The sequence below is a fragment of the Myotis myotis genome, unplaced genomic scaffold (genome assembly GCF_014108235.1).
Source record: "Myotis myotis isolate mMyoMyo1 unplaced genomic scaffold, mMyoMyo1.p scaffold_m19_p_2, whole genome shotgun sequence".
Taxonomy (NCBI): domain Eukaryota; kingdom Metazoa; phylum Chordata; class Mammalia; order Chiroptera; family Vespertilionidae; genus Myotis; species Myotis myotis.
In genome coordinates this window covers 11190767-11215891 of record NW_023416324.1, presented here as the reverse complement: position 1 = coordinate 11215891, position 25125 = coordinate 11190767, and the positions used below count along the sequence as shown (strand labels likewise).

General features: G+C 38.9%; 1 protein-coding gene across 14 annotated transcripts in view; it reads left to right on the top strand.

Moving 5' to 3' along the window:
• EIF4G3 (eukaryotic translation initiation factor 4 gamma 3) overlaps positions 1-25125 on the top strand; it is a 293349-nt gene that overhangs the window by 242783 nt on the left and 25441 nt on the right. For 13 of the 14 annotated variants that reach the window (XM_036352015.1, XM_036352013.1, XM_036352012.1 and 10 more), the window contains 10 exons: positions 4521-4667; positions 5321-5557; positions 6589-6693; positions 8407-8539; positions 10550-10644; positions 12673-12766; positions 14529-14643; positions 16855-17075; positions 18795-18913; positions 23202-23374. In XM_036352015.1, coding sequence (XP_036207908.1) covers positions 4521-4667; positions 5321-5557; positions 6589-6693; positions 8407-8539; positions 10550-10644; positions 12673-12766; positions 14529-14643; positions 16855-17075; positions 18795-18913; positions 23202-23374 — 1439 coding nt within the window. The remainder of the gene's footprint in view (positions 1-4520; positions 4668-5320; positions 5558-6588; positions 6694-8406; positions 8540-10549; positions 10645-12672; positions 12767-14528; positions 14644-16854; positions 17076-18794; positions 18914-23201; positions 23375-25125) is intronic. The other variant, XM_036352006.1, reaches the window with a different exon arrangement.

The following is a 25125-nucleotide window of genomic DNA, read 5'->3' as shown; positions in this document are numbered from 1 at the left end:
CGGGTGCAAGCGGGGTACAGCGGGTGCAAGCGGGTGTTGTCGCTGTCAATGCATGGGAATTGCGGCAGTGGGAGTGAGGCTGCCAACAGAGAGGGGACCAGGAGCCATGGCAGGAGGGGCCAGGCGGGGGCGTGGAGGATGAGCCAAGACCCACCCCTGTGCCCACCGCAGCCTCACAGCCCACAGTTCTTTCAAGGTGCATGAATCTGTTCACTGGGTCCCTAGTTTATACATATACACAGCTACCTGCCTCTACCACATGCTAAGTGAAACCTCTGGTACATAGGCTTCAGGGCATCATAAGAGAGTAAACCATGGCTCTTGATGTACTACTGCTCCTTCTACTAGTTAAACTTGGAATGACTGGAGACCTACAAGACCCTCACAAAGTGTAAAGCATTTAACCAGAATTCAGTACTTCTCTTAGAAGGACGTTTGAATCAAGTATCAAATGGAGAAGATGGACGAGAAAAAATGTCCTGGATCTAAATCTGTACTTAAATAAAAGTTTAATTGGATGATTGGTAACGTTAAATTGTTGTGCTTTGTTTTAATCATAATTTAAATTAAAATCCCCATCTCAGAACTCATTAGAATGTAAGCTACTAGGCGTAGGGAATTTTTTTTTATTTTCACTGCTGAATTCTTAGTGCCCAGAATGGTTTCTGGCACATAATAGACCCTCAGACATTTTGTGCATGGGTAAATGCATGAATGAAAGAAAAACTAACAGTTTGAGTTGATTTTATACCCTAAGACTATAATTTTGTTACATTTTATCTCTGCTGTGTCAGGCATGCACACTTCAGCTATAAAGAATGGCACTCGACGTAGATTTTTGAGCATTCTATGTTCTATTATGCCAGATAATGTTGCCACTTTTTACGTGTTTTAACACAAGATGTGAAAAGAGTGGCAGGACTGAGCATAGCAAGCAACACGAAGAATAAGGAAGACACAATTAGATCTCATCAGAAATAAAGCCTGGAATTACAGACAGGAAGCACTGGCTTTGGGCAACAGCAAGTGGCTGGAGTCAGCTGGAGGAAAAGGGATGTGCAACTCGCTTGATGGAAGATGAAGAATGCTTTGAAGAAAAGCTTGCTGAGAAACAGCTTAGCCTTTCATAATTAGCCCACGCCGTTTTGAATCTTGTCGGCATCCCTCAGTACTATATACCACTGTGCCACTTCAGATGTATCTAGTAGAGATGTATTTTAATAAATGTGTTCAAAGCACAGATGGAATATGTTATGTTCAGTTTTAGCAGGTGATTTGCTAAGATCAGGACATAACCACTGGTGGAGGATAGTATTGTCACCATGGACCCATGAGTTATATTGGACAATTGGTTTATTCCTGTTTATATCACATTCTAGATTTAGCATGGATGTGCCACTGGTTTATATTATATTAGTCACTCCAAATACTTTACCTCAGACCAGAACATGCTACTGAGCCACAGTGTTACCGTTAGCATCTTTATGTATTGAGACAGCATTGAAAGTCTTATTCATGCCAAGCAAGTCCAAGAGTGGCTTTCTATTTTCTACTCTCCTATTGATTGCCATAATTAACACACAGCTGACAGCTCTGAATGATTCTCTGGGAGTTATCCTTATAGGGATAAGAAGTATCCCTCAACACTAACACATATATCAGGAGCACAGGTCTTGTTGCTTAAAGAAAATGACTGCCGGTTGCAGACAACACTCATATTCAAGATTGCCGGCTGACCAGTATGTGGACGGGTCTCAACACAATATGAGATGATGCACTGTTAGTTTACAGTGTAATATGATGTCACACTGATAGTTTACTGCTGAGTGAAAGTGAAAAGGTAGGTGCTCCCCGGAAAGTCTGGCTTACCAAGCAGCCTTACTAAAATACAGGTACTTCCCGACTTCCTCCCTGAGAAGCCATCTGTCCAACAGCCCATTTGAAACATCTTAGTTTTAATCATGGACTATAGTTAAATGAAAACTAAAGATGTCTGGAGATCTTTTTGTAACCATTGCACATCACCTTTCATTTTTTTTCTATTAGCCATGGGCACATTTGCAAGCATCTACCTTGCCCGCTGCTACGGGCTAAATGTTTGTGTCGTCCCCCAAAAACGTTCATATAGTACCCCCATGATGGGATTAGTGCCTTTATAAAAAGAGGAAGACACTAGAGCTTCCTTTTCATCACATGAGGATACTGCAGAAGGCAGCTGTCTGCAAACCAGGAAGAAGGCTCTCACCAAGAACCAAATCTGTCTGCACCTTGATCTTGGACTTCCAGCCTCCAGAACTGTGAGAAACAAATACCTGTTGTTTAAGCCACCAGTCTGTGGTATTGTTACAGTAACTTTAGCAGAGTTAGACACCCACTCTTCAAGTTCTCTTCTAGCCAGTTTCATTGGGTCTGCTGACCCGTCAATGCCCAGGGACAACACATGCTAACTTAATAACGTCATCATCCTGTTGTATTTATAATAAAAAAATTATCATGCATCACTATTCTAAGAGGATATGTTCTCATTGGCCTGTTCCCTATTTCCCTGTTAACCATCCCGGAGGACATTAAGATCATGTTCCAAAACAAGTCTTTAGAGGATTGTGTAGCTAGGTGTTCCATTATGAGATATACAAACATGCAGAGCTGTGCACATTCTGCCAGTTGTTCAGTTTTAGTACTTCCATATGAATATACCTAAAAAGCTTATGCACAATTACATGCTCTTTAGGTCCTACACATGTGAAATGTGCCATGACCTTTATTTGAGAATAGCAGATACGCATTTATCTTGCCTTTTGTGGTTCTCTCCCCAGTGGCTTTGTGAGCTTTGTTATATACTTTCTTTGGTATCTATATTACAATATAGGTTACTCTTAATTTTTAATCATAAACTTTTGTCAAATACAGCTTCAATTTTTTAACTATAGTTATACTTGTTTATTGGACTCCATGTGCCAGCCACTACTATTTGCTTTACTTAGACCATTTCATTTCATCCTTCCAACTGTCCTAAGAGATAGGTGTTATCCTCATTTTTAGAAAGAAACAGGTTTGATGAAGCTAAGTAACTTGATCAAAGTCACATAACAGCTGGAATTGTTGTTTTTCCCTCTCTCCCTCCTACTCTCTCTCTTTTTCTCTCTTTCCCTCTCCCTTTCTCTCTCTCTAAAATCAGTAGGAAATGTATCCTCAGGTGAGGATTAAAAATAATCTTTAAAAAAATAATAAATAAAGTAGCATATTGGATATAACTGCTGATTTTTAGACATTTTAGTTTGTTCTGGAACCTAACATGTTGGTTCTCTATTATGTACCACCTTGCTCGTGAATGTGCCTCTTGGTTCTCTTTTGTGTCACGTTGTATATTCTGGGTCCTATAATGTTAGAAAATAGAGTCTTTTGGCTTTTGCTTTGGAAATTCTTTGTCTTCATGTAGTGGTGTTTCTTTTCTGGAAGGCTGATTAAATGCCTAACTTTTTGTGTGATCACAGAGTAGGCTTGACTATGTCACTTCCAGTTGTATGCCTGAGTTTGGAGATAAGGGCATGTTAGTGTTTCTGTGGTTGTCTAAAATGTAATGAAACACTTGGTCCATTGGTTGACTAGACTGGGCAGTTGTTAAATGGTCTCTCATATGTCATAGGGACTGTTTTAGAGAATGTACCATCAGTTCTAGCACAGATATACTATAGCATCATAGTCTCCATTCTCAATAAGTTTCTCTAGCCATTCAGCCTTCATCAGCAGCTGTTTAAGTCCATTCAGGTAAATAACGTTAACTATTGTGAGTATAAATACAATGCATCCTGTTTTTCACTAGACCTAGGGCAAATACCATGCATTTCAGAACTTTGTGAGCCACTTTGTGATTCCAGAAAAAATCATTTTGCCATGCTATGCAATAGCTATTTAAAATGGTGCTCGGGGGAATTTCATCTGTAAAATAGAATATTTTAGTCAATTGAAATAATTAATAAACATCATATGTTGATAGTTAAAGTAAGTACTACCATTGCAGTATCTTGACATTCCCCTGAGGAAAAGATATCTCAAAAATGTGTTCCCCCTTCTGCTATTTCCTAGAATAAGGATCTCACCTACAACCTTTTTCCTTTGACCATGAAATTCATGCCATTTCTATTTGTTCCTTTAAACCAAGTACCTACAATAATAGTAAGAAAAACAAAAGTAATAGCCCTACAGAGCTAAAAACGTCTAGATAAGTACGGGGTCATATTTGTAATAATCTTAGATGGATTTCAAAGTCAGCTAAAGGCATAACCAGCCATAAAAGATAGAGTACATTTATATGAGAGGAATGTGCATCTTTTCTGCATAAAATTTAAGACATCTTACCATTGAAACATGAAATGCCTGACACTAAATTATATTTCTTGAATGCTTACCTGTGGTCCAGTCAGCATTATTTTGCAAATAAATAAAATTGATATTTTGGGAAAATCATTGAACATATTTAACTAATCTTGCTGCTTTTACATTTTCCCATCTGGATGCAGCTGAAAGTACCCATGGCAGACAAGCCTGGGAACACAGTGAATTTCCGGAAGCTGCTATTGAACCGTTGCCAGAAGGAGTTTGAAAAAGATAAAGCAGATGATGATGTCTTTGAGAAGAAGCAGAGAGAACTCGAGGCTGCCAGTGCTGTAAGTCTTTTCACAGAAAGAAAGTGCTTGTGCAGTTTGAGTGTTATCAAATAGAATTTTATGTCGCTTGCTACTACATCTCCCTACTGTAGGTGCCTGTGGCCTTTTTTTCATGTGCTAAACTATATTGATGTGTCGAAGAAAATGTTATTTGTTTTAATACTGCATGTTTGAGTTACTCAAACTTCTAAGTCAGAGATTCAGAACCATCTTAAGAAAGGTCGCTGAGTGCCAGAAATCTCCTAAAATGGATGTAAACTTTTATTTTTTATTTTATTGATTTTTTTACAGAGAGGAAGGGAGAGAGATAGAGAGTTAGAAACATCGATGAGAGAGAAACATTGATCAGCTGCCTCCTGCACACCTCCCACTGGGGATATGCCCGCAACCAAGGTACATGCCCTTGACCAGAATCAAACCTGGGACCTTTCAGTCCGCAGGCCGACGCTCTATCCACTGAGCCAAACCGGTTTCGGCTGGATGTAAACTTTTAAGTATCGTTCATTTTTCTGAGGAGTAGGACTTTAGTTGCAGTCAGATTCTCAAAGGTTATCCTGATCCCAGAAAGGGTAAGGACCGTGAATTTCAGTGTACTTTCTTAGCGTCGGTTATGCAGTACAGTTTTCATCATCATTCTGTTCTTTATACAACAGCCAGAGGAGAGGACAAGGCTTCATGATGAACTGGAAGAAGCTAAGGACAAAGCCCGGCGGAGATCCATTGGTAACATCAAGTTCATTGGAGAACTCTTTAAACTCAAGATGCTGACTGAAGCCATCATGCATGACTGTGTGGTGAAGCTGCTGAAGAACCATGATGAAGAATCCCTAGAGTGCCTGTGTCGCCTGCTCACCACCATTGGCAAAGATCTGGATTTTGAGAAAGCAAAGGTAAAAGTCCAAAATCAGAAACCTCCAGCAGGGAGTCTGTCTATTACAAAAGAACTAAGATAGTCAAAAGAAGTGGTCCATCGTGCCCCAGTTGTCGAGGCTGCTTATTTTTCTCTGTTGCCCTTCTCGTTGTTAGTGTTTGACCATCATGCCCTTACCTCATTCCCATTAACGTCAGAAATGAAGAGCTCCCAAATTACATAAAAGTCAATTCATGAGTTGTTCAGATTATTTGTGCCTTGTCCTTTTTCTGCATTACCATTTCACAGGTCACTTGTATACGCAAATTATGAGCAGAAATAAAGGGGGAAAAACTAATGGTCAGGATTGAGGGTGATACAGAAATGAAAACCCAGTAGCTTTCTTAAGTCCATGATCTTCTTAATGATACAGCTATCTAACCACAATATAAGAAATAATTAAAAATACCATAATTCAAAACATAACATGCTCTACAAATAAGGGGTTGGGAAATTAGAAATGCTTCAAAGAAATGTCAGAAATATTTCATAGGTAGGATTATGTTTTGATGTGACAGAAAACCCCAAATATTAGTAGTTTATACAAGATTGAGGTTTATTTCTCATATGTGCAAGTAAAATTCAGAAGTGAAATCTGAGGGTGGTCTTAGATTTTTGGAGAACTCTTTAAACTCAAAATACTGATGATCAAAACACCAAGTTTCTCCAGTTTAATATTCTGTTTATTCCTAAGGTGTAGCCCTTGTCCTTATGTTCTCAGCAGAAACAGTGGGGGAGGGACAAAGGACAGAGCCACCTCTCTCTTAAGGTTCCAGGGAGCTGCAATATGACATTTCCATTTATGTTTGGTTAGCCTATAATTAGTCCTTTGACCACAGCCAGCTGCCTGAAATTTTTATCTTTTATTTTGGGTGTCATATGCTCAATTAAAAATTCTACCACATTACCTTTTGGCCCTACTTATATTCCAAGGCCATTTAAAAATTCTACATGGTAAAAATTACATTTGAATTCCTCAGCCAAGAATACTAATGATTTTGTCTCTTGTAGCCACGTATGGACCAGTATTTTAATCAGATGGAGAAAATTGTGAAAGAAAGAAAAACCTCATCTAGGATTCGATTCATGCTTCAGGATGTGATAGACCTACGGCTGGTAAGTAGAAAACAATGAGCCTACCACTCCAGTCTCTTAAGGAGTTGGGTTGGAGAGTTCCTCCTCGTATTTACACGTGTAAAAACTTAAATGCTTTTGCTCTTGGAGTCAGAAATTAAATTGACAAAGTTTCATGGAGAGCTGTGTGAAAGGACTGAAGGCACATATACCTGCCTGTTGTGTGTTTCTTCTCTTTACTCTGATTATCAAACCACATTGCAATTTTGAAATCTGCCATTCTGAATTCAAACTGCGGTGAATTAAATTTAGTCTCAGGATGCTAAATAATCAGGAAGCCTCATCTTCAAAATGAATACATTTAACTTCCCCGAGCCTTATATTTTAAGTCTCTAATATAGGTGTGTTGCCTACCTTGCCGATGTATTGTATAGATTCAGTGAGGTGTCTAGCTCAGAAGAGATGTTGTTTTCTCCTCTGTTGTTTTTCCTATATAGCCTCCTGTTGTGCTGCTTTCATTTTCTTCATTTCTCATACCAGAAACAGTTTTTACCACTACCACTTCTTTTGTCTCTTCATATTTTAACTCCTGCAAGGAATATACTGCAGCTGATCATAAAGTACAGAAAATGAATATAGGTCCTACTCCTGCCCTGCTCTGCAACCAAATCAGATAGCGTTGGTTATGGTTCTTTATCTTGTTAAGCCCAGATGTGATCTCAGAATCCTTATTACCAGAGCCACTGCCAGTTTATCAGAATTTCAATGCTGATTTAAACCATCCTTTCCTCTAGCTAGTATAAAAATGTAAATATGAAATGCGTCTCTACTCAATCCTTCAACCACTTGTACTTACATTAAACTAGAAGGTCTGGTGCACAAAATTCATGCACAGGTGCAGTCCCTAGGCGTGGCTGGCGATCAAAGCACGAGTGTCTGGCGTGGAAGGGTGGGTCCCAGCTGACCTCTGGGCCCTGGGCAGCACCTGCACCCCTGCTCACACCCTCCTTGGTCTGGCACTGCCCACTCACCCGCTCCATCATCCCGCTGTGGTCCCACTCTTGTTGGGGTCCATCGGGGCCGGCAGCACCTCCACTGTTGCCCGCTGCCAGCACTGTGTCACTGACACAGCACTGTGCCACCCCCTAGTGGTCAGCACACATCATAGCAAGCAGTCAACAACCACCAGGGGACAATTTACATATTAGGCTTTTATTATATAGGCTGTTGGGATTGCAGCTGGGAAAGAGAAAAGTATAATTATAAGGAGACAGCTTGTTTTGTCCTTCACAGGATAACCAAAAGGACAGAGTGGTGTGGCACTTTGTGTAGGTTACCAGACCATGATATGAAAGAAAAATGCTAGTCATTCTCGATTTAGAACCCCCATGGAGTGTGATATGAACTGGGTCGCAGTATCCCAGATTAAGGCAAGGCAAAAGAATCCTGACCTTTCTTGATTCCTCTTCTCTCTCCTCTTTGCAAATATACAAAGTAATAAAAAAATACATTTGGGCTAGTCTTTCACTGTCTTTTTATCCATTGACTATTGGAAGGTTCAGTATACAGTAGTTCAGGGTTGATTGAGAAGAATTTAATTCTTTAGATCTAATCCCCAAATTGCACACAGTGCTATCTGTAATTCAGATGAAAAACTGAAGTAACAGATTTTATAAGTATAAAATAGATTTTCAAAAATTTTTAAAGTTTCTTTTTAGTTAATCTGGCTGATAACCTTATTTTCTCCTTTTATAGTGTAATTGGGTATCTCGAAGAGCAGATCAAGGGCCTAAAACTATTGAGCAGATTCACAAAGAGGCTAAAATAGAAGAACAAGAAGAGCAAAGGAAGGTCCAACAGCTCATGACCAAAGAGAAGAGAAGACCAGGTGAGGGGCGGAGTACACTGGGCATTAGAGGACTTAGGAGTTACAGTAGATTAATCCTTCAGGGAAGAAATAGTACTTTTAAATTTCATGGGACACCACACTTACCTTCCTACCCTAGTACCTAACATAATGCCTTTTAGGTAATGACTTTTATTTATTATCAAAATAGATTGAGAGGGAAAAGATGAGAGCCTAATCCAGGAGGATGTCCATAGTAGACTAAAGGAAGGAAAGAACTCTTGGAAAAGTGACAGATAAGAAACAAGTGGAGAAGGAGGAGTACATACTAGGATATAAATGTCATAGACACAAGGAAGAAGCAAGTCTGCTCATGATCAGTAATATCAGATAGCACAGAGAAAACCAAGAAGTATATGAGGATGAGAAATGTTTTTTTAATAGATTGGTAGTCTTTCATTCATTTATTTTATTTAACAAATATTTATTGAGTGCCTTTCACTTAACAGGAGAAAGTCACTTCCCTCATGCAGTTTACATCTTACTGGGGGCAGGGGGGAGACAATAAACAAATACTTAAACATAAATATTTGTCAGATAAATTTGTTCTATAGAAAAAAATTAAGCTGAGAGAGGGACTGGGGAGTACACGGCTTTGTGGGTAGAGGTTGCAATTTTCAATAGGGAAGTTGGGAAACCTATTAAAGTTGGTATTTTTTGAGCAAGTTAGGAAGCTAAGTCATGTATATGTAGATTGTCCCAAAAAAATGTATACACACACTTTGAATAATTATAAAGGCAGTGTCTATTAAAATACATTTTATTTTCAGAATTGAGCTATTGGCTGTTAAAGAATGTATACATTTTTTGGGACATCGTGTATATGGGGAAAGAGAGTCTTAGGCAAAGGGGAATAGCGTAAGCACAAAGGCCCTGAAACACCATTTTTAAGGAACAGCAAGGTGGCCAATGGGGCTGGATCAAATGGCATAGGGGGTAGAGTGGCAGAAGATGGGTCTGAGAGAGGGTCAGATGATTTAGAGTTTATAGGCCATTTATAAGAAATCTTCTTTCTCTGAGTGAAATAGATAACAGAAGTGTTTCGAGCAGAGAAGTGCCACAGGACCTGGTTTACAGGGGTCACGCTGACTGCCAGGATGAAACAGATATGGAAGCAGGGTAGCTATTGAAGAGATTTTTGTACTAATTGAGGAAATATTTGTGGCTTAAACCAAATTGGTAGCATTGGTCGTAGTTAGAAGGGGCTAGATCAGGGGTGGGCAAACCTTTTGACTCGAGGGCCACAATGGGTTCTTAAACTGGACTGGAGGGCCGGAACAAAAGCATGGATGGAGTGTTTGTGTGAACTAATATAAATTCAAAGTAAACATCATTACATAAAAGGGTACAGTCTTTTTTTTTTTTTTAGTTTTAGTTTTTTTTTTTAGTTTTATTCATTTCAAACTGCCGGATCCAGCCCACGGGCGTAGTTTGCCCACAGCTGGGCTAGATGCTGAATATATTGTAATGGTTAAACTGACAAGATTTGCAAACAAATGGATGCAAAGTGTGAGAAAGAGGTGTCAAGGTTTTCTGCTGAGAAGCTGAAAGGTTCAAGAAGCAGGTTTTGAGGGATGATTGAAGCATGCTGTCATTTGACACCTTAAAATGAAATAAACTTTGGAATAAATAATTTCCATCTGATTTCTCCCAAAGTGTTCTAATCATAAACTCTATCAACACAATCATTAACTCTGTAAAAGCTAGCTTTGTCCCTCCCTTGGCTAGCTTGGCACTTAATCTCTACTCATTTGTATCACTTGATTTCACGGTCATTAATGTTTCATCAGAGATCCAATATAAGCAGAGTGCTTCTGCGTGATATTTTCATTTTGTGGCAATTATAGAGACTGTCAGCAGTGCTTTAACCATTTCTTTTGTTTTTTTGCTTGATTTTGATTGGAGCTGCTGAGTTGACACTATTGCTCACTCTTTCACTGTCAAACCTACTTAAGACAGATGAGAGATTGGCTCACTCTATTCTCCCGGCAGGTGTCCAGAGAGTGGATGAAGGTGGGTGGAACACTGTACAAGGGGCCAAGAATAGTCGGGTACTGGACCCCTCAAAATTCCTGAAAATCACTAAGGTGAGTGTTACATTTAAAACACAACAACAGCAGCCTGGCCGATGTGTCTCAGTGTTTGAGCATTGACCCATGAACCAAGAGGTCCCAGGTTTGATTCCTGGTCAGGGCACATGCCTGGTTGTGGGCTTGATACCCCGTGGGGGGCGTGCAGGAGGCAACTGATCAACTATTCTCTCTCATTGATGTCTCCATCTCTGTATCCTTCTCCCTTCCTCTCTAAAAAGTCAATAAAAACATATTTTTAAAAATAATAATAATAAAACACACAACAGCTTCAAAATATTATTGAGAGACAAAAGGTAGATTCCTTCTTGCTCATATAAAATAGCCATAATGCAGATTTTATGAGATTTTTTTTCTGCAAGTCAGTATTGCTCATTGTATTCTTACATACTTTTCCTAACATGAGTCCTTTTTATTTCTATGAGGGTTTACTACAGTGTGTCCTTAGCTCTGGGGAAGAAATAGCTAGCTGTTTAAGTCTAACCATGAAAGGACTTAATAGTTTGCTATATCCAAGGCCTAAAAGAAATAACAGAGGACCGACTAGAAATCATTCTTTGATAAATGTTTAATATACTCAATTTAACTTTCTCTCTCTTGAGACTCCATGGGCAGTGAGAGGAAATTTTCTCCTAGCAGATGTTTTCAGCAGAAGTTGATCACTGTAAGTAGGGTGAAGAACATAGAGAAAGCAGAATTAAATTTTGTAAAAGTGGAAACTTCTATAGCTCAATGGGTTTGGCGAATTATTTGCAAGTCTAACTTGATCCTTAGTTATAATATACTCCTTGTTCTGAAAATTGGCAGCCTGCCAATAGGATGCTAAAGACAATCTAAAGTTAATGTGAAAACATCAAATGAAAGAAGATGACAAAAAGAAAACAGACTTTGATAAAATTGGAAGAAGATGGAATATGTCTTTGCATCTTTATGGTTTTGTCAAAGCATTGCTTCGGGATAAAACATTGCCTCTCTGGATCTCTCTTGATGTTAATTAGCTAGGATCCTATTCTCACAGATTCTGGTACCTTCTTTTGGTTGTTTATGTCTTAGATCAGGAATTCCATTGCTGAATACAACTTGATTCCCATCCACTTCCATTTCCAGCAAGAGAGGGTATTAACCAAGATTTTATGTTTAAAGAACTCCCTCAACATCAGCCCCCAGTATTTTTGTAAATGTTATCAGTATTTGTCTGTGTTTTAACTGTTGTTTCTGTGAATGAACACTCTAAAAAAGAATAGCGCTAGTATTAAACCTACAACATTCCTTCATATTTTGAAAAATATATCAATTGTTTTTTAACCAATTTTGGAAAAAATTCAAAACCATTAAAGAAATTCATTGTAAACTACAAGGAATTTATGTGAAAGCATGTCATATAGCAAGACAGTACTGTCAGAATATAGTAATACCTTTATTACAAAGAGCTGCATTACAGCCTTTGTGTTACATTGTAGTTCTATTCACTTGCACTAAAAATGTGCATGGAGGGTTAAACCTGAAAGATAAGAGACCTTAACTCCCTATCTAACATTCTGTTCTTGTTTTTCTAGTCCCCTTTATGAATACTCCCATTCCTCCTTCCATCCTTAGCCCCAGGCTATATTAGGCTGTGTTAAAATGTGAAATTGTTTTGTCAACAATCATATGAGGAGATTAATGAGTTCATTTAGTGGTATTTGTGTATTCCTTTTTTATTTTTTAAATCAATGGGTGTTGTTATACAAGAGGAACCATTAGAAACTGCTTACATTTAACAAACTGGCACACCATTTTAGAGGACTTGAAATACTTTCTCTAGACTGACCAGTGATTTCAAATTGTGTTTTCTGGAAGCTGGATTCCAAGGAAGTGCTTCAGGGGCCATAGGAATCCCACTTTAATGTGAACAGCTCCAATTTATGTTTCTTAAGTCAGCATTCCAAGCAAAATTTTGTTGCTAAAATTGGTTTTACTGAGCTGAAAATTAAAAGTATTCTTCTAGAATAGTGCCTAGAATTAATCTTGTCACTTACGTTACAGCCCACAATTGATGAGAAAATTCAGCTGGTACCTAAAGCACAGTTGGGCAGTTGGGGAAAAGGCAGCAGCGGTGGAGCAAAGGCAAGCGAGACTGGTAAGCACAGAGAGCCCCTCCCTTCTCAGGAACCTGTGGTCCTTTAGCATTCACCTTACAGCACATTCCCACATCATTTAATGATGACTTTAGGAAAGGAGCTATAAACAAATCCTGCGCAAACTTACTGGTGACCCTAACTAACATGACTTCCTCTTCAAAAGTGTTCCTTAGGTGTGTGTGTTTTTTTAAAGAAAATAGGCTATTTTAAGATTTTCATCTCTTAGGTTCCTTTGTTTTTGTACACAAGTCTATATATATAAAAGCCTAAGCGACTGAACGACCCATCAGCCAGTCACTATGACATGCACTGACCACTAGGGGGCAGGCGCTCAATGCAGGAGCTGCCCCCTGGTGGTCAGTGTGCTCCTGTGGCCCCTCCCCCTGGCCGCCGGCCAATCTCCCACAGCTCCTCCCACAGCCCTGAGCACTGGCCAGGCCAAGGGACCCCCCTTCCTCCAGTGCATGAATTCATGCACCAGGCCCCTAGTTCAATATAATTACAGAAATTACTGGGACTCCAGTAATTTAAAAGACAAATTCATTTTTGTTGAGAAAAAGAATGTTAATAGCCAGAGCATTTAATTTTAGCTTGTTGTAAAAATAATTAGATTGAAATCGTTTTTAAAATCTTTTACCAAAAGTCATATTTTGAAAAATTTGACCTTGGGATGTGACCTTGACAAACACATCTTAAAAGCTGAGGAAGCCTTATGAAAAGAATAAAAACTTCATTGTTAACCTTCTTTCTGTATTTCCCTTTTACTAAGTAATTTTGACTTTTTTTCTTTAAATAAAAAATATTATTCATTTAAACCTACATACATAATTTTACATAAATGAGATCATAACATTTCTATTACCTTTTTTAAGTGAAATATAGTTGATCCTTCAACAATTTGGGGTTAAGGATATCTCTTATGTTACAGCCCACAACTTATGAGAAAATTCAGCTGATCTAACCATGAAAGGAATTTGTCACACTTCTACCTCTTCTCTCCCTTTTAATTAATTTTCTGCTTCTGATTTGCCATGGGTGAGAAACTGCTTGTCCTGCTGGTTAAAATTGTCTAAAAGAAGACTAAATAGGGAAATAGGAAGATTCTCTCTTAAAATGAATAAAGTGTGTGATATTGGCTGTTTAAAAATTACTTCTACATTTTTTTGCTTGCCTCCACCCATGCAGTCAAAAATCCATGTATAATTTTGACTCCCCAAAACACAAGTTGTGCTTTGATATCCATGGAGGATTGGCTTCAGGGCCCCCCTGCAGATACCACACTCCTGGATGTTCAAGTTCCTTGTATAGAATGGTGCAGGTCAATGCATACAGTTAGCCCTCAGCATCTGCAGACTCCCAACTGTGGATCAAAGGCAGTACAGGTATTTATTTTAAAATCCATATTTAAGTGGACCTACACAGTTCGCATCTGTGTTGTTCAAGGATCAACTATATTTTGTTTTGTTTTTGCTTGCCTCCATCCTTTCTGTTTATCACTCCCATCCCCAAAGGATAACTTAATTATGTTTTTAAAGAAGCAAGAACCAGTTGTTGTAATGAGCAAAGATTTTTAACTTTTTTTATACAAATTCTAACAGTGTGCTTCTCAGAATATGGTCTGTGGACCAGGAGATTGGCATCATCTTGTTAGACTTGTTAGAAGTGTCTAATCTCAAACTCCAACCCAGGTAGGCAGATGAATTAGAAGCTGCATTTTAGTCATGGGATTTGTATTTTTCTCTCAATCCTCAACACTTATAGATCCCTTACGGTCAAGTGCTTCCAGCTTAAACAGATTCTCTGCTTTACAACCTCCAGCACCCTCAGGGTCTACATCCACACCTTTAGAGTTTGATTCCCGGCGGACCTTAACCAGGTAAGGAGAAGAAGTCTGCTATCCATATTAGCTCAAGACTCACCTGCTTGTCTGTCTGTCTGTCTGTCTGTCTGTCTGTCTGTCTGTCTCTCTCTCTCTCACACACACACACACTGCTCTAGGGCCGTGGTTGGCAAACCGCAGCTTGCGAGCCACATGCAGCTCTTTGGTCCCTTCAGTGTGGCTCTTCCACAAAATACCACGTGCGGTGCGCACGTACAGTACGATTGAAACTTCGTGGCCCATGCGCAGAAGTCAGTATTTTGTGGAAGAGCTGTTATTTTGTGGAAGAGCCACATTGAAGGGGCCAAAGAGCCACATGTGGCTCATGAGCCACGGTTTGCCGAGCCGCAGTTTGCCGACCACTGCTCTAGGGTAATTTAGCAATCTCAAGCATAGAGATGAAAAGGAGGCCTGACAGCCCCCACACACACCTCACTGTCACACTGTTCTTCTAGTTATATTTGAGGTTGTCTTTTTTTTTCACTACTATGTATTCTATCCTCTGACTTTTGTTTTTATAGGATTCATACAGTCAAGAGTTCTTTTGGCTAGTCTCCTGAGAATTGATGAGGACCTGTAGTATAGTGACAGAGAACAAAAAAAATTTTTTTAAGCCTCACTCGGGGATATGTTTTTATTGGTTTTTAGAGAGAGAAGAAAAGAGAGATAATTGACATGAGAGAGAAATATCCATCAGTTGCCTCCAGTACTTGCCCTGAGCAGATCAAACCCACAACCTAGGCATGTGCCCTGATCGGAAATCAAACCCACCAACTTTTGGTGTATGAGACGATGCTCTTACCAACTGAGCCACCTGACCAGGGTGAACACAAAATTTTTGGTATAAGTAGAGCTGAAGTTTCTTTATGCTCTCAAACTTTAATTTTTTACTAATGTAATGCTTGGCTAGGTAGACTTTCTAAGCTGTGTTACTATTCCCTTGACACCTGAGACAAAATATGCTTAGCACAAGTCAACTTTGTTTTTTAAATATGTTTTTATTGATTTTCGAAAGAGGAAGGCAGGTAGAAATGTCCTTGAGACAGAGAAACATCGATCGGCTGCCTCTTGCACACCCCCTGCTGGTGATTGAGCCCACAACCAGGGCATGTGCTCTGACCTGGAATTGAAGCTGCGACCTCTCAGTGCATGGGACATCGCTCAGCCAACAGAGCAACAGCAGCTAGGACACAGTCAATTTTCTAATGATAACTGGGATTGGTATTGAGCACCAGTTGTGCTACTGAAGTCTTTGTGGCTCCTAGCTCTGCTGTAAATTTCCCCCGATGGCTGTGCTTTTGAGTGTGTATAGCTTTTTTTACAGTGCTTAAACTGTTGTCACACTTCTACCTCTTCTCCCCCTTTTAATTAACTTTCTGCTTCTGATTTTCCATGGGTGAGAAACTGCTTGTCCTGCTGGTTAGAATTATCTAAAAGAAGACTATACAGGGAAACAGGAAGATCCTCTCTTAAAATTAAAGTGTGTGACATTGGCTATTCAAAAATTACTTCTACTACTTGGTTCTCAGATATTTTTCATATAGTTGAAGTTTCTAAATAAGTAACGTATTGTATAATTTCTAAGATAGTGATACCATGTTCTTTCAGTATTCTGTTTTTCTTTCACTCATTTGGTCCATATATTCACCACTGTCTTCATCATTCTTAAATGATTTTTTTAAAGTAAAACAAGGAATTTCTATTGTCATTTAAATTTTTTAAGTTAGTATCCCTTTAACATATTTAAGAGAAAAATTAAGCTATCTTTTTTTAATTTTATCTTTATTGTTGAAAGTATACTGATGTCCACTTTTTTCCCCCATTGCCCCCCTCCACTCTGCATCTGCCCCTCCCCCATACCTTCATCACACAGTTGTCTATGTCCATGGGTTATGCATAGATGCATATAAGTTCTTTGGTTAATCTCTTCCCAAGCTATCTTAATACTCTCTTTTTTAAATTAAATTTATTAAGGTGACATTGGTCAACATGAACTTATAGGTTTCAGTTATGAATATTCTCTTTAAAGCACTGATTTACATGTTTTTATAAATAATTACACTTTAAAATATAATTGATACCTTACATATTTAAAGTTTTCTCAAAAATGATTCTGCATGCTTTAGAAAAACAAATTAAGTTGCTTTATAATCTAATATATATAAGGAGATGGGGGTCTTTCTTTTGACAAGTGTTTTGTCTTTTAAGTCGTGGAAGCACAGGCAGGGAGAAGAATGACAAACCCCTTCCACCTGCAACAGCTCGTCCGAACACTTTCATAAGGGGCAGCAGCAGTAAAGACCTGTTAGACAATCAGTCTCAAGAAGAGCAACGAAGAGAGATGCTGGAGACTGTGAAACAGCTTACAGGAGGCATGGATGTGGAAAGGAACATCGCTGAGGCTGACCGGAGCAAAGCCAGGGAGTCAGGTGAGAGACTATATAAACACATAGGATGAAGGATTGGGCCTTCAATTTGGAAGGAAAAATATAAAGGAGACTTTGTGCCTGAGTAAATTTCATGGTAACAACACACACACTGGCACCTTAAAAGTTAAAGGCATCATCCTCAGAGTTTTGTAACCTAGTTCTCATTCCTCAGGTATCCTTTTGTTCAGCAGTTTGTAAATTTTCTTCTTTCTCTGTTAAATGTGATGATGATGAAGTAAGCAATCTGAAATTCTTACACGTTCTCAACATAACATCCCACTGTACATAGAGTGCTTATGCTCTGTAGAGCCCCTCAAATGTATGGAATTCTGACACTGAGACACTGCAAGGCAAACCAAAGAGAGAGTATCAGATTGTCTTTTGTTACTTTCATGTTCCTTGGTAATCTCTGTGGGTTTTGTACGTTTAGCATGTATATGCTTAGAGGAAGACTCAGATAACGCTCTAGAAATTGCCACATGAGTTTAACCTATCTGTGTTTCAGTTTCCTCATTTGCTACCTGGGGATAACAAGTGTAGGGTTATTATAAAGATTAAATGAGAAGTCAATACATGTAACTACTGAGAACATTACCTGATAAATACAAAGTTTTCAAAAGGTACTAGAGGTCGTGGTGATGATGATGATAATGATAGTGATGAAAAATAGTTTAAAGATAATTTTTAGCATCTTTTAACTCTTCACCCTGAAGTAATACTGGTTGTTTATGACATTTTTATAACTTTAAAATTTGTTTTACTCTTTAAATTGTGTCTTCTAACTGTAATCTTTAAATGGATTTCAAAAGCAAGTTGAAATGTCTTCCCCCAATTGATAGAGACTCCAGATCCTTCATCTTTAAGGACATGTAGCTTTCTTATCTGTGTTAAGTATTTTGAGAACATAATAAAATAGGGCTTGGAAATACCATGTAGTGAATAATGTAGCACAGCTGCCCTTTGGATGTTTACTGTCTTGATCATTTGTCCATTTACCGTGTGCACACTGAGCAACTAGTGACTTCTGGGCACTCATTCCCTGCTCTCAGCCTTCAGTCTCTGGGTCAGGAAGACCTTTATCAAATAGTTTCACAAAATAATCCCTATCAGTACAAACTAAGAAAAATGCTATGAAGGAAAGGAACACAGTTCTAAGGGCGTATTTAACAAAGGAACTGCCTAGAATGGACAGAGGGATGTCAGGAAAAGCTTCCCTAAGGACGGAAGGACCAATAGGCCTTAAAACATGTTTGTAGGGAGGGGTAGGTATGGAGCAGAGCAAGAGCATTCCAGACAGGGAGTACCATGAGCAGAGTGGTACGAGGCAGAGCCATGTCATGTTCAAGCACTTGCCAAAGGCCAGTGTGGGTGTAACTCTGTTACAATTATACAAGCCTCAGGTGAGCTCTTCATCTTAGAAGCAATGGAGAGGAATCAAAATACTGAAAGGAACAAAAAAGCTTTAATTATAAACATTTATCATATCCTTTATCCTTTTAATTGTTGTGATCATAAAGTTACTTACTGTATATCTATTCTAAAATAGATGTTTCTGTATTCTGCTTTTAGGTATCTTGCTTTGTCAAATTTGTACCTATTTTTTAATACCTTTACTGAAAAAAGTGATATAACAACATGTAAACGTTATCAACTATGATATCACCATTTTAATGATACTTTTTGTCATTTTCACTTTCTTACTTTTTTAAACCTCACTAGTAGTGAAACCAGAAATTCCAACAACATCAGCCCCTGACAAGCCTTCATTGTCAGAAGAGGAAATGGAGAGGAAGTCCAAATCTGTCATTGATGAATTTCTACACATTAATGATTTTAAGGTAAATGAGATATTTTTCAAGAAAGCAACAACAGAGAAAGCCCTATGACAGACATAGTAACTTGGTTCTGTTTAGTTGTCATTGTGAACTAACAAGGCTTAGAATGTGTGATCCAAGTCCTACACAGCTCAGTTTGCACAACCTTCATACATTTCTGCCTAGTCCTCTCTTTTAAATTATGTAGTTGACAAGATCAAGTGGCAGGGAAAGAGAATGGGTACCAATCCATCCCCCACTATGGGGTAACCAAATTGGCTTGATATTAATGATCAAAACCAAGACATTATTATTATGAGGCATTTCTGGCTCCCTGTCTATTACCTCTCATGATCTTTATGGTCAGTTTATCATCATTCTTCTATTAACTTTATAGTATGACTGATACTACTTCGTTTTTATTTCATAAGTAGAAAACAGGCACAGAGGAGTAAACAGTGGGCCAGGGTCAGACAGCCTAAATCAAACATTTCAAGACATAGCTTTGCATTTGCCCTTCATTAGCCCTGAGTGTCTCTTTGATCTTCACTTTAAGGTGGTAGTGAATAAGAGAGATATACTGCCTGGCTTCATGTGCCCTAATATCTAGTTGCAGAGACAGACCCTAAACAGGTAACTGCACATTTAGATATTTAAATTGTAGTTATAATAAATGCTGTAGATCTATTTTGGAGAGATCATATAACGAGACTTAATTTAGGGATCTGGAGTAAACAAAGGCTTGTTAAAAAATATTTGTCAGATATATTAAGTCCTTTGCTTTGGCATATATAATAAAAAATTCTTTCAAGTTTCTCTTGACAACCTAGTTATTATCTGCTTTCCATACAAAAAATTCAACTTGGTGTTAGCTATAGCCCAACCTTCTAAAAACTTCAAGCCATGAAATTGTCCAAAATTTAGAAGAAATAGGAAGTTTTCATGACAAGCAATTTCGAGAGGAGGACTTCATAGAAGCCCTTGAAAACCAGCAAAAATAAATAAACATTAACAGAAAAGAGCCAAAGCATATACTTCATATACTGTGATTTGTTAGTTAGATTCTTAGAAAGGAGAATATTTTTGTAAAATGGTAGCACAGCTTTTTTTCCTGTGTGGTAGTAGAGAAATATGAGACTCACAAGAAAGAGGAAAGGCTAAGAAAGATAAAAAGATGAACAGCAGAGACAGTGAGGAAGAAAGCAGTGGAATTTGGCTTTAGAAATAATTTGAGGAATATGAAAAGTCAGTGAACAGCCAAAATTTTGAAAGAGGAAAAAATATGACCCTGTGATGAGCTGAAGATATAGGGAGAAAGGACCTTAGTAACACTTATGTACAACAAGAGCACTCTTGGATTCATCATTAGCCCTACGTCCGGCCTGCAGTGTTGAAGGGACAATCAGGTATGACTCATAATGAGGTCTTACTATGGACTCTGTGCTATTTTACAAATATTATATGTATAAACCTTTCTGGTAGTAATATTATTATACCATTTTTAAAGATAAGGAAACTGAGATGCAAAGAGGTAAAGTAGCATGCTTTCAGTTATGTTGCTGATAAGTGGCAGACTCAGTATTCAAAGCCAGGCTGCTAGCTTTAGAGCATAAACTATACTTTATCTTATCTTTATGGTATTAATGTGTCATACTAAAGGCTTAGAGAGCTCATCCTAAGGAAGTTTTTTCCTAATATCTTAATAGATGCTATTATTATCCTATATAATAAAAGCCTAATATGCTAAGTGTCCAGTCGTCTGGTCATCATTCAACCAATCAAAGCGTAATATGCTAATAATATGCTAAGGCCGCTCAACCACTCACTATGATGTGCACTGACCACCGGGGGCAGACAGTTGACCGGTCTACCAGTCGCTATGATGTGCACTGACCACCAGGGGGCAGACGCTCCAACCCATGGGTTAGCTTGCTGCTAGGGTCCAGCCAATTGGGACTGAGTAAGAAAGGCCGGACATGCCCTGGAGCCCTCTCGGGGTCCCTCCCCGCCTGGCCAACCTCCTGCATCCCTTCCCAGCCCTGATCCTTCACCAGTGGGGTCCGTCAGCCTGGCCTGCGCCCTCTCACAATCCGGGGCCCCTTGGGGATGTCGGAGAGGCGGTTTTGGCCCAATACCGCAGGCAAGGCCGAGGGACCCCACTAGTTAACAATAATAAAAATATTTATTGAGCTTTTGTTTGGAAGTTAAGGCTGAGAGATTAAACTACACTCCTCGACTCACACAGTAGTGACCGAGCCAGAATTCAAACCTATATTTGTCTGACTCTACAGCCTGTTTTTAGCTTCTGTGACATATCTTGATTGAGTACCTAAAATGTGCCAGTCACATTTTAGGAAATACTGCCTGGATATACTGTAGTATATGTAATGAGTAGCCCTGGTCTGTTTTTATGGGTCCTTTAGTGGGAAATGAAGACAAAGCTGCTCTAAATATAGGTAATAAATAAACAAACAGCTACCAAATAAAATGTTTCAGTGTGGAGAAGTAAAATTGGGTGATTTTAAGAGCCCATGGTTGGGAAGTCACAGAGACCATATCATTTCAGCTGAGAGCTCAACAAGAAAAATCAAACCATGAGAAAATTAGGGATAAGGGCAGGATTATGAACTGCTGGACATTAGAGGTATCGTGATGTAGTTAGTTGGTCCTATATACAGATTCAGTGAATTCCCATTGAAAGACACTTACTTAATCACTTCAGGTTAAAGTGAAGATTGAATTGACCTTGAGAGCTTGTTTGGAGGTTCTAGCAGGGGAGCGCAGCTACTCGTATACCCTTGACCGAAGACCGGTCCTCTCCTCGGGGGGGAAGGTCGTCCTCTTCGACCGAGCGCGCAGCTTCGGGAGGGACGCACATGGATCGGTGAGGGAGGAGGGGGACACCCGCCTAGCCAGCCAGATCAGCCAGATCGCCCTCACATCCAAGATTGAATTGAATACTTGCATTCCTTTCCACTCTCTCCTTAAAAGGCATTATAATGATGATGATGCTCTTAATATGAGGCAAAAACCCACAAGCATAAGAGGCATAGGGAATAGATAGCAGCAACATTCTGGAAGTTGGAAATTAGAAGGATGATGGCAATTTATTTAGCAGACTATGAATGTGCATGAAGTGCAGATGGAGCTGGAAATGACAACTAGCCTGAATGTTTCAAAAATGCCAATGTCATAAAAGGGTAAAAAAGAGAGAGAGGACTGACTAGATTAAAGCAGTCTAAAGAGACATCATGACATGTGATGCCAGGTTTTTAATCAGATCCTAAAACAACAACAAGCTATATTGGACATTTGGGAACAATTATGGGAATTCAAGTATGTACTGTATATGTTGGATAATGTTTGTATTGACTATTGTATGCATGTTAAATTGCTTAGATGTAGAGAAAAAACTAACAGTGGATGAATCTCAATTGAAGTGAAGCTATCTAGGTGTACATTGTACTATTTAATTTGTCTGTATTTGGAAATTTTTCTAGATAGAAAGTTGGCATGGGGAGGTATTAAATAAAGTAGCAGAGGGGCAATAAAGCATCAGTGAGACACCTACATGGCCTTACCCCTCCTTCAATCAGGAGGCTGCTCTTCTCACATGCATCTTCCCCCTCAGAAGAGCTGCTCTCTTTAGAGGTGAAACCAAAGGATTTTGTACTCAAAGTTGAGAGGTGAGGGCAGGTTGGCACACTGCTATATTGGTGATTCAGCAACCTTGGCTGCCAGGCTTTTACCCTCCACACCAAATATATCACCTAGCCAGGTCACCCCAGGGTAAGAACCCCAAGAACTTCATAAGGGGTTTTAGTACTTAAGCTAAGCATATATACTTTACTGTCAAAGAAGACCTTTTTCATTGAAGATTTTGCAAGTATTTACATATCCAAACAGAATTACCTCAGTTGCCATTTTAAGGAAGGCCTTTGAATTGTGACATTGAATTTCTATTTCATAATACACCATTTTTAGTTTTTAAAATGATCATAAAATAAGCAAACATTGTGTAGAAAAATATGTTTTTGTCTCTGGTCCTTTGAGTGATCTTGAATAAAGTTGTTAACCTAAACACATTTGCTTATAAAGACACACTTCTTTTGTTTTGAAAATATGATTAATATTGTCTATATCAGCCTGCATTTTACTGAGTTGTATTAATGTTTTAAAAACTATATGTGAAAATGTCTTGTTTGTTGAGCTTTCTGCTGAGTTTGTCACAAGTAAAAGATTTTAAGCTTATTTTAACCATCTGGTAATTCTATCTAGATTTGGGATAAGCTTTTGTTTGCCATTTGAACAGGAAGCCATGCAGTGTGTGGAGGAGCTGAATGCCCAGGGCCCGCTACACGTGTTTGTGAGAGTGGGGGTTGAGTCCACCCTGGAAAGGAGCCAAATCACCAGGGATCACATGGGCCAGTTACTGTATCAACTGGTGCAGTCAGAGAAGCTCAGCAAGCAGGACTTTTTCAAAGGGTCAGTATTCTCCTCAAGAATGGTGGGATTCCTTTACTAGACTCTTGAGTAGTTCATTTTAATAGCATATATCTACCTTAAGTTTTTAGCTTTTTTCATAGATTAAATTGTGCCCTCTCTAACATGTTGATGTGTAATATTGATAATATGTTAGTTGGTATGATGGCATTTGTAGACTGCACTAAATCATAAAAATTATCTTCTCCTTTTTTATACTAATTGTTAGACCTATATTATGACATAAGTAAGGTAGCAGAGATCCCTTAACTGTGGGGAACCTGAGGCTTCACCAGCTAAGTAAACCCTTGGCTATTCTTTGAAGAAAAAACTTTTCTTTGTGAAAACTTTTTGAAAATTTGACTTAACCCAGAAAGCCTTAAATCTTTCAATAGACCATATTTGTTTTTACTCGTAAATGCTTGTCTGTTCATGTTAGCACTGTAGAAGGGTATGTAACTCCAAGTTGTTAATGAGTTAGTCTATTCCAGGTTGGGTTCATTATGACTCCTGCTGCTGGTTAGTTTGATGAAGTCTGGCTGTCACTGGTGTTGATCCTCATTTGATCAGATTCTGATTTCTTCGTGCTACACCATCATCACAAGTGGATGGATCAGTTCTTTGTGGTACAGCCATAGAATCGTACCCAGGCTTAGGTTCTAAAAGCAATGTTTAAGAGGAAGATTGCATATGTTAAAAAATTTAGTTTTAGGAGCCATGTTGTACAATATAAACTTACAATCACAGCCATCTCTGATATATGCTTACTCTCTAAGGGAACAGGAACTAAGACTTCCTGGGACTGGACACCAGATCCACATCTCCCAGCTCATACTCACTTGGGTTAGCTCATTAAGCAGAATGGCAGTAAGAATTTTGCATTATTCAAGTTATTCTTCTCCTTGTAAATCTTTTTTGCCAAGCTCATGTACTTTTGTTGTTTTGTTAATCTTCACCAGAGGGTATCTTTTCTATTGATTTTTAGAGAGAGTGGAAGGGAGGGAAGGAGAAACATCGATGTGAGAGTGGCACATCAATTGGTCACCCCCACATGTGCCCCAACCGGGGCTAGAGATCGAACCTTCAACCCAGGGACATACCCTTGACTGAGAATCAAACCTGAGATCCTTTGGTCAACAGGCCGACGCTCTAACCACTTAGCAACACCAGCCAGGGCTCAGGTTGTATTCTTGTGCATTAAACGCACTTGTGATGAAATGCTACTGTGTCTTTCAGCTATGGTCAACCTCTTAGAACAGTGTAATCATTAAATGCCAAGATTGAATGTACTTAGAAAAATTACTCATTTGATTTTGTGAGGAAAGGGAGCATTGTCCTCAAGGTTCTGGAAAATGTATACTTGCCCCTAAGATCATTAAAAAGTTGTCTTTCAGCCTGGTCAGTGTGGCTCAGTGGATTGAGCGTCATCCCATGCACCAAGAGGTCATGGATTCAATTCCCAATCAGGGCACATGCCTGGGTTTCAATTCAATCCCTAGTAGAGGGTATAGAGGAGATAACCAATCAATGTTTCTATCTCTCTCTCAACCTCTCCCTCTCTCTAAAAAATCAATAGAAACATTTTTTTCAAGTTGTCTTTCAGCGGTAAGTTAAATTTCTCTGAATTCAGTGCCTGACTACATTAAGGCTATCCGACCCAGTTAATTTAATAAGAAACTTTGGCAAAAATTGCTGTGGTTGTTGGCATTTAAGGCCAGGATGGTTTCCAATTTTAAAAGAGAAATATGTTGTTC